The following is a 10,421-nucleotide window of genomic DNA, read 5'->3' as shown; positions in this document are numbered from 1 at the left end:
CTTCTATGACCTGGTCACCAAATCCTTAGATGCAGGGGTAGTAGTGGACGTAGTCTTTCTGGACTTTAGGAAAGCCTTTGACACTGTATCTTACCCCATTCTCATTAAAAAACTTGGGGACTGTGGTTGACACCTACACAGTCAAATGGGTTGCTAACTGGCTGGAGGGCTGCACCCAGAGAGTGGTGGTGGACGAGTCATTTTCAAACTGGAGGGATGTGGGCAGTGGGGTCCCCCAGGGCTCGGTCCTCAGGCCTGCACTGTTCAACATCTTCATCAGTGACTTGGACGAGGGGGTGAAAAGCACCCTGTTCAAATTTGTTGGCAACACTAAGATGTGGGGGGATGTGGTCACGCTAGATGGGAGGAATAGGCTACAATTGGACCTAGACAGGTTACAGGGGTGGGCGGATAAGAACAGGATGGGTTTCAACACTGACAAGTGCAAGGTGATGCACCTGGGGAGGAAGAACCAGCAGCATGCCTACAGGCTGGGGAACTCCCTTCTCGGCAGTGCAGAGGCAGAGAAGGATCTTGGAGTAATCATTGATGTCAAAATGAACGTAGGCCAACAGTGTGGGGATGCAGTCAGGAAGGCCAACCGCATATTGTCATGCATCCACAGATGCATGTCAAGCAGGTCCAAGGAGGTGATCCTCCCCTTTTGTGCGACACTGGTCAGGCTGCAGCTGGAGTACTGTGTCCAGTTCTGGGTGCTGCACTTCAAGAGGGATGTGGACAACATGGAGAGGGTGCAGAGGGGGGCCACTCACATGATAGGGGGGCAGCAGGGCAGGCCCTACGTGGAGAGGCTAAGAGACCTGCACCTGTTCAGCATCCACAAGAGGAGGCTGAGGGGAGATCTAGTGGCCTGTTACAAACTAGTCAGAGGGGACCAGCAGGCATTGGGGGAGTCCCTGTTCCCCTGGTCACTACCAGGAGTGACCAGAAATAATGGTCACAAGCTGGCAGAGGGTAGATTCAGATTAGACATCAGGAGGCGCTACTTCATTGTCAGGGCGGGTAGGATCTGGAACCAACTTCCAAGAGAAGTGGTGCTGGCTCCTACCCTGGGGGTCTTTAAGACAAAGCTAGATGAACACCTTGCTGGGGTCATTTGACCCCAGTACTTTTTCCCGCCAAGGCAGGGGGTCAGACTTGATGATCTGCTCAGGTCCCTTCTGATCCTACAAACTATTTCCACCATGATAAATATATCTGGCAACTGAGATACCATATTTAGAGCAAATGCTTATGGGTAAGAACTTTAAAAGAAAAAACCCCAAACCCAAACTTTGAAAAACTATTCATAAAGGGTCCAAATCTTACCCCAAGTGTTGTCATGTACTGCATCACTGAAATAACTTGTCAGGGCAGAGTTTGGTTTTGCAAGGCAAAACTTTCTATTCATATGACCACTTGCAGAGTGCTGTGCTTTTCAGTCTGAGTGAGGATAGCTCATGCAAAGCATACGGGTCTTGCTGTCCTTCAAGGGAAGTCTTGCTTGGGTATTGAACAAATGAGACCAGCCTGAATTGGTTCTAAACTATGAAACACGAAGTTCAGTGAGTCCTTGAGTTGTTCAGTTATTTAGACAAAAATCCAGGTGGGAGATTGGTGCTTTTGCATTAGATAAATGGGGAAAGCTGTTTTTGACTCTCCTGTCTATAAGAAAGATTTGATCTCACTGGGTGAATCTACATGTGAAATTAATGTGAAGGGATAAACTCCAGACCAGTTCTCGTTGGAGTTAACTGATCCTGGGTGCAGCATCTACATGCGTGCCTGGAAAAGCAGCACTTTGAACCAAGGTGGAGCAGCTCTGAGCTGGCACCAGACTCAGGGGGTCAGCCACAGGCTCTGGGTGATGGTGTTGGGCGGCCGAGGGACTGACTTGGGCATGAGAATGCTGCAGGTGCAGAGCTGTGTGGCTAGGTGGCAAGCAGGGGTCTAGCCCCCTGTTGCCTGGGCTGACAGGGTGCAGTTTATGCCTGGGTTAGCTTTTATACGTGTATTTCACTGCCATCAATAACTCTGCCGTAAGATAGTATGGTCTCCAACAGTACTATTTTAAGGCAGAGTTAATTAATTTACTGTGCCCTAATAGTGGAACATGTGTAGACAGTAACTCTTTACTGTGGAGCTAATTAGTCAACTCTGCAGTAAAGCGCACATGTAGATGCACCCACCAAGCAGTAGTAATACTTAAAGCCACTAGTAACCCAATTGGTTGCTATGGCATATAGCGTTAGGTGCTATTCAGTGGGAGTAGAGGTGTTATAATCTCTCTCTCAGTCATCTTAGATTCAGTCAGATTTATAGTGTTTATATTCCTTTTTAATTCTAAGATCTTTACTAATATGGATTTCCCAACTTGTGTCTTTTATTATTGCATTGGTATACAAAAGACAAACTTGTAGCAGTACGCTGCTGAACTGATAAGTATGGTAGTCACATACGTGGACTTCAATTAAAATTCTAACTCTGTCAGTCTGTTTTTTTTTAAAAAGATAAACACTAAATGTAAAAGATTAGACTTACTGCAAAGCCAAAAAAAAAGAGTGGACAGAGGCAATTTAAACTAGTGCCATGAACAATCTTCCTCTGAATCCAAAATTGATTTCAAGGCAACAGCATTATAAGCATCCATAACTAAACTAGCATGGAGATGCCAGAATTGTATATCCTAAAATACACTGAAAATCCTAAGACATTTATATCAAAATGAATTACTGGGTAGTTGCCTAGTGAAATGTGCGTATATACATGTCATGTGGAAGTAATACTATTAAAATAAAAGATGACACCAGCATTTTTCTTCTTTTGTAGACCAAGTGGTATTTTCTTCCACTGGCTTCCAGAATCAAAATAAATTAATGCAGGAACCAAAGCTGGGCTTTAGATTGATTTGCCCATTTTAAAGCCAAAATCTCACAAAAGAAAGTGAAGGAACAGGACTAAAGGGTATAGTATGGTTTAAAAACAACAATGCAAAGTAATTTAGTTAGCTGGGCTTGATCCTGCTGGGACCTGTGTACTTGGGGCTAGATACCGAACAAAAAGTAAGCAGATGCATATCTTTTGGCATGTGAATAGTCCCTCTGAACTCAGTAGGATTATTCAGATACATAAAGTGAAACAAGGTTAAATACTTGGCCAGGTCAGGACCAGCGCTTGGTAACTTTAGGCACTTACCGCTATATCGTTGCTTCCACCCTGCCTACTCGTTTTTTGCCCAGTAATGGTATCACAGTATTATAGGAAAGTAGGGCTTGAAGATAACTCACAAGATCATGAAGTCATGCCCCTACTCAAGGCAAGATCATCCCTGACTAAACCATCCCAGTCTGTCTAATCTGTTCTTGAAAATTTCTAGGGATGGAAATTCTGCAGCTTCTCTAGCTAGCCTGTTCCACTGCTTGACCAGCATCATAATCCAAAGGTTCTTCTAGTCTCTAACCTGAATTTCTCTGCTGCACTTTGAGGACATTGTTCCTAGTCCTGTCCCCTACAGGCACAGAGAAAAGGCTATCTCCATTTCTTTATAATTGCTCTTCAGGTGTTTGAAGACTGTTAAAAGATTCCCTTCTCAGTCTTTGGGGGCTCCATCAGCTGGTAGCATTAATTGCAAAATAATGCACTCTCCAGTACAAGAATGGCATGTTTCAAGTAAACAATAAATGGTATGGGATGATTTCATTGGGGTCAGAATTTCTTCCTAGATGATGCACTTAACTGTGTCTTTTTAAGCTGTGCTGGGGGATAAGGGATCTCCAGCAGGATGTTCTCTAGGCATAGCTTCTTGGTTTAAGTGACTGGGGAAGGAGGTAGGGTGTTGACTTTGTGTAAGGACCTGAGCTGAGGTACCAGGGGAGATAAACTGTGGTGTTTCAAAGACTGCAATTAATATTTTCCTTCTTTGCAGCAAAAGGAGAACGAAGCAGACACTGTCATGCAAAGGAGTGTGTCTGAAGCACAGCGCCTCCTGGGGCTGGTTTTGGAGCTGTTTATTTTATGTACAACTCCTTGCTCAAGGCAGAGGCAGAAGAGTGAGGCTCAAGGCAGTGGCTCTGGAACTAATGGCCAGCTGGGAGAACTCAACTGCCGTGTCATACAACTCCCAGCAAAGGTGTACATCAGGGCTGCTGTCTCTGTGGTTTAAAATGAGAACTGGAGTGCACTGAAACCATAAGGTTGTTGGCCAGATTCTTTTCTTCAGTTGTACTCATTTAAATCCAGAGTCATTCCAGAGAACTGGCAAGAAGCAGTGAGAGCCAGGAGCAGTAGCTAGCCCATGGGAGCTAGATTTCCTTATTATGAATGGCATAGTTTCAAGTAATAGGTGTGGGAGCTTTCCTGAGTAGGAACTGCCCTATGCATTAGCTAATTAAATAGATTGTGTTATCTTTCAATGCTGTATTCATTTAATAATAAAATACAAAAATCAGTAGCAAGGGAGGGATAGGCCTTAGGCTTGGTTTTGAGATATTGCGCATTAAAACGTTCATGGGGCTGATTGGTAGCACAGCCATCAAATGAGATCAAGTAATGCACTTGTTCAGCGTTCTATTTTGGGCCAACTCTTGTGCCACTATGATGTTATGCAATTGTGTACTGTCTACCTGTTATGTCTGCACATACCTGTAGCAGTTGCAGGGCACGTCTACGCATGCACTAATGTGCCATGGTTACAACACATTAAGTTTAGTACCTTTAATGACAAGTACTAACTAAATGCACAGTAACTGGCACTACTGTGCAGTACCACCAATGCATGCCTTTTAAGTGATGCCAGTGCACAGTAGACTAATTCTCCTGCACATTAGCTCAGTAGCATGGCTTTCGCTGTGATGTGTTAATGTGCAGTAGAATTGGTCTATTGCACATTTAGCATCTTGTGTAGACACGCCCAAAGTGTAGCAAAACTGTTGCAACGTTAACTCTACACATCAGAAGTTCCCAAACTTTTTCTTATTGTGTATTCCCTTCCAGATTTACCTGCTGCCCATTTACCCCTGCCAGAATATGGTTTATTATTATGATATTATTATGATTCACAAGGTGCTGGCTAGGTTTGGTTGTTCACTGAAGTTCATCAGTATCCTTAGGCTACTACATGATGGGATGGCCGCCACACTCCTTTGCAATGGATTAGAGACAGACCTATTTGCCATCCATACTGGTGTCTAGCAGGGCTGTGTCATCGCCCCAACCCTTTTTTCCATCTGTCTTGCTGTTATTTTGGTTCTTAGCTGTGACCACCTTCCTCCCAGAATTGGGGTTGAGTGTTGAATTGGACGTCAGCTTTTCAACTTGCGGCATCTTCACAGCAAAATGAAAGTTACCAAGACTGGCATCACTGACCTTTAGTATGCTGACGAACTCTGTTATCCTTGCACACACTGAGACCGATCTGCAGTCCACCCTTGACCTTTTTTCAGGTGCCTATCACAGTCTGGGACTCTCCCTTAACATTGGGAAGACCAAGATGCTTCATCAAACTGCCTCAACCTAAGCAGCTCTGTTTCCCCCAGAAATCACCATTGGTGGAGAACCCCTGGAAAACATGGAGTATTTCCCATACCTTGGTAGTCACCTCTCTGAGTCAGTCTTGATATAGAAATTGAAAATAGGATTTGCTGTGCCAGTGTATCCTTCGGAAAGCTGCTTTGCCACGTCTTTGCTGACCAGGATCTGCAGATGGAAACTAAGATCCTGGTCTACAATGCAGTTGTTATGCCCATGGGTGTGAGACATGGAGGACATATCAAAGCACTCTTAAGTGCCTGGAATGGTTCCATCAATGTTGCCTCAGGAAAATTCTTTGCATTAGATGGGAAGACCACTGCACAAATACCAGCATCCTCTTTGCAGCTAATGTAATCAGCATTGGGGCAAAGATCATGAAGCACCAGCTCCACTGTGCTAGACACTGTGTGCGGATGGCTGACACTTGTTTCCCAAAGCAAGTCCTCTTCTCTCGACTTAGTCACACTAAGAGGACCCGCAGAGGTCAGAGGAATCACTACAAAGGCACCCTGAAAGCATACCTTAAGAAGGGGGGCATTGATCCTACAAATTGGAAGTTCTGGTTGGTAACAGTTCTCAGTGACGCTGCACCACATAAAGCTACAGCTAACTTCAAAGAGAACTGTCTTGCTCAGGAATTTAAGAAACAGCAGAGGAGGAAGGAAAGCACACAACATCCTGCCAACAGTTGTGCCTCCCCCTTTTCTCGCCTCTCTCCACCCCAGCACCACTTGTCAAGAAAAACTTGCAGAGCATGGAATGAACTCCTCAGCCACCTTAAAACTCACCAGTAATCCTCACTCTGGCAGACATCATCCTCATATTGAGGAATAGCCAGTTTTTATTATAATGAAAATTAAATCTGCCATTATGCAGTTTCTTCTGCATACCCCCATAGATGTCTTGTGTATCCCCAGGGGGTACGTGCACCATGGTTTGGGAACCTCTGCTGTACATAGGTCACAGCATAACAGTTGAAGCTTGCTCCCAAACCAAAATTCCCACTCTGTCCATAGCCAGAGGCTGCATTTTAAAGTACTTTGTGAACATAAAGGAATTTAGGAAGGTAAGTTTTAAAGCTCTCATAAATTGTAAGAGATCTCTTGATTAAAAAAGGAGTAAGAACCTTTGTGGAACTTTGAGAATGACAGAAACTGCAGTGTAGGATCCATGGCAGGCAATGTGCAGTGGAGTGGGCATATAGTTGTTTTGTGTTGTACTGCATTTGGCTTTGGTAACCACCGTTCAGATACTAAGGTCATACGGTAGAAGTCTAAAAATAAACTAGTTAGTATTTGCATTGTAGTGTAAAGATGCAAACTGTTATATACAGGTCCTGCCTCTCTTCAACCAAGTTTTACTTCTGAAATCACTGGGCCAGTTAATGTGCCTTATTCACTGATTCTCAAATGTCTTCCTCGCTGAAGCTTTCTTTTCCACACTTTGCTTTAGGAATGGGAGGAGGTCAGGCTTGTCACATGTCACCAGTTAAGACTTCCTGCTATGTTGCTAAATTTTAGAACTGATTGAGAACTTTATCATCAAAATGCTTTTGTTGGAAAATTCTGGCTTGTCATAACTGAAATGTTTTGCAGGCATATGCTTGGTTCAATGAAACTTCCAGTGACAAGACTTTCTAAGACCTGACATGGAAGTTGTGTGGGGAAGAGAGGGTGAGGAAAAAAAAGAATAACCAACTCCAAAATCACCAAAAGCTTGGTGGTCATGGCAGAGTTTGATATCCCAGGCAGGCACACATTTATGGGGTGTTCTGAGGTTTGGGTCTCTTTCTTTTTTTGTCAACACTTTCAAAGGTCTCATCCCACTGTGTGTGAGGAAATAAATTCAGACAGCTCAACAATCTTTTCAAGATGGGAAATATTTTTTTTACCCAGCTCTACTAAATGCTTAAACCTCTTACTTTAAACACCTATTTTCTCTCCCTGCTGCAGGTTGCACCTGTAATTAAAGAGAGAATGATGAAGAAGGGCAGCATGATGCTGGGGTACCAGCCGCACCTTGGCAAAGTCAACTTCTTTCGCCAGGTAGTGATCAGTCCCCAGGTGAGACGTGAGGACATGGATTTCCTGCTAGATGAGATTGATTTGCTTGGCAGAGACTTGTAGCTGTAATTCAACAGCTCTAGGCACAGCATACATGCATGATGTTTACAGCAGTGAAATGTTTGTATGTACTGATACTGTCTTGCAACGGGTAGGTAAAAGTTCAATAATATAGCTTATAACTTAAATTTTAATAGTGATGTTAAGGATTTTTGCAGGTAGAGATTGTATTTGCTGACCTGGCCTCTGTGGTAGTCATAGCTGGACATAGCTGCTTACAGCATTTGCAACAATGACACCATTGCTGCTGTTCTGAGAACTGGCACTTTCAAGAAGTGACATTTCTGAGAATGACATCAGAAGTCCTAATGGAGCAGGTATTGGGAAGATACCCAGAGATATACCAGTGGCCAATTTGGCCCACGCTAAATGGACATGACTACATTGAAGTTAATGCTGGAGGGTGAATTTAGCTCAGTGAGTATTAATGTAAAAGTACATTTCTAGTATCTTACTATTTTAGCATTATGTCATGCTTTTAAGGATAGAGAGGGGAGTTTCTTTAGGAGATTCTCAAGATCCCTGAGCAGAAGAACTGCCGGGCACAGAATGCATTTGCCAACTTTGCCCACCCATAAACCCATCACAGTTGTAGCTGAGCTGAGAATCTTGGAATGGATATGTTATCACTGCTTAATTTGTCAAAAGGAAATACCTCCAGCTTCTGAATGACTGTTTGTATTTCCTTTACATGTAAGATTTTCTTTAGCAACTTTAGATGCACTTTAAAATTACATAAAAAGAAATTATATGATATATTTATCTTAAAGGGTGTGTTTTTAATGCATGGTGGCTATTTATTAAGAATTGTTGTAAGAAAGCAACAGATTTGTCATAGCCCATTCTGATTTTCCTAAATATTCAAAAATTGGTAGATCTCAAATGATCAGAGTAGAATTCTCTTTTGGCAATAAGCTCAAGTGAAAATTTGTCCATAATGTTAAAACATGAACACTGTGAGTGGTTTGAGTCAACCTGAAATATCAAGCTGATGTCCAGCCTGTTTATTTATTGCTAGTAATTGCAATGTATTTTGACAAATGATTTTGTGAGTAAGCTAGTTTGATTTTTTTCCAGTCTATAAATGATTCTTTTTATAAAAATCATACAAAAAGATAGAAATCGTAAATGCATTTCTATGTGGGACTTCTAGCAGTAAACTTAAGGAACTAGCCACATTTTTCTCCTAGCTAGAGCATTTGATCTTTTTTTTGTTTGTTTGTACTATAATCTGTCTTTGGGGTAGTACAGACCAATGTGATCTTTTCTATTATAACGTATCTGTTTTTGCTAAACGTTGTCTTTAAGTGCAGTGCTTTCATGTTTTCATTTCATATGCCATGGTAGCATTCAGCTTTGCACAACATTCCCACTTCTAGTCTCCAAAAATTCCAATATGGAGAGGTTAGATGAGTGATGCATCACGCTGTCAGAACAGTAGAGGGCAACAAGGGCCACTTCGTGAAGCTTGATAGAGTTCTGTAGAGCATACCATGAAGGGATACTTTTTAGTCATCCTATCCTGCCATGGGGTTATAAGCAGACCTTACAATGGATATTAATAGGGACTTGTGTATAAAAATTACTGGCACAACTTGACCCCTTTATTTGGCCCTGTAATTCTTAAAGGATCATTTAATCTGCTATTACCTATGACTTCTGGATGTACCATCCATCATGAAAACATGATTTAAAGCCCTGATCCAGCAAGGCACTTGTGGTTCAGGACCCTAATGTGTATACAGATGGGTAACCTTTGTTGGTTGGAGTGCAGACTCTAAAAGGCACTGAGCTACTAGAATTTGCATTGCTATCACTTCTTAAGATGGATAAATACAGAGTTAAACATTCTCTGTTTAATTTTTGGCTTTGAAAGAAAAGAAAAAAAAACCGTATAAGGATTTTCTGATTTGGGTCCGGGTCCAGGTCCTTAATTGGTATAAACCAGAATATCTTTATTTATTAGAATAAAATTAAGCCATCCCAGACCAGCTGAGAATGTGATTGTCTGTATTTAGTATCTCTAAAATTGGTGAAAAATGTCATCCTCTTGTTATGTTTAGTTTAACACACAATTGCTTTCCTGTTTCCAGATATTGTGCCAGACATGGTACATTTATGGTTGCCTGTCTGAAATAGTATACTTTTAATTCTGTAGTAGCAGCTGTATTTTTTAATGAAAGCCAAATTGAAGTTTTTTGAATGTTTGTTGAAAATATTTCTTAGATTTACAGTTGTACTGCTTTCTTAAAAGGTGGAGGTTAACTTTACAGTATAATGTGACTAACTTATTTGATCTCTGTACTTTCTCTTACTAAAAGCTCCTTGTAACATCTAAGGTGCATAATGGGATTGTTCTGCTTCTTGATTGTAATGACATTTTCTTATAGTTGTTTATTTAGATCTAGTAAATGCAAAATGCCTATTTTGTAGCTGATGATTTTAATAAAAAGTGAAGTAAGTGATACTCTTATAAATACAGGCTGTAGTTTTGTCATTTGTAAATATTAATGTATATATGTTGTCTTTAAGGAAGAGTAAGCACAAATGGTCTAGATAAAGAGAAAAAAGCAAACTGGTTGTACTGAATTAAGAATGACATGTACTCTGTCCCAGCTTCCAAACAGAGGTTATTTGAAGGCTGCAGCATCATACCCCATCCTACCCACATATTTTCCGATAAACATTTTGGAAGAGATACGATTTTCACTCCCAATATCAAATACAACATTTAAATTATTGAACATGGTGGTTTTATATTTTGAATAT

At 41.6% G+C, this 10,421-nt stretch overlaps 1 protein-coding gene across 3 annotated transcripts in view; it reads left to right on the top strand.

Moving 5' to 3' along the window:
- The window catches only part of GADL1 (glutamate decarboxylase like 1), a 127,331-nt gene extending 117,198 nt beyond the window's left edge, over positions 1-10,133 (top strand). For all 3 annotated transcript variants that reach the window (XM_019536290.1, XM_019536283.1, XM_019536298.1), the window contains one exon: positions 7,482-10,133. In XM_019536290.1, the coding sequence (XP_019391835.1) occupies positions 7,482-7,655 (174 nt within the window). In that variant the 3' untranslated portion in view covers positions 7,656-10,133. The remainder of the gene's footprint in view (positions 1-7,481) is intronic.
- The last annotated feature ends 288 nt before the right edge of the window (positions 10,134-10,421 follow it).

The sequence above is a fragment of the Crocodylus porosus genome, unplaced genomic scaffold, assembly GCF_001723895.1.
Source record: "Crocodylus porosus isolate Cpor-Errol unplaced genomic scaffold, CroPor_comp1, whole genome shotgun sequence".
NCBI lineage: Eukaryota > Metazoa > Chordata > Crocodylia > Crocodylidae > Crocodylus > Crocodylus porosus.
The sequence above is the reverse complement of the archived record's forward strand: the minus strand, read 5'-3'. Positions and strand labels throughout refer to the sequence as shown.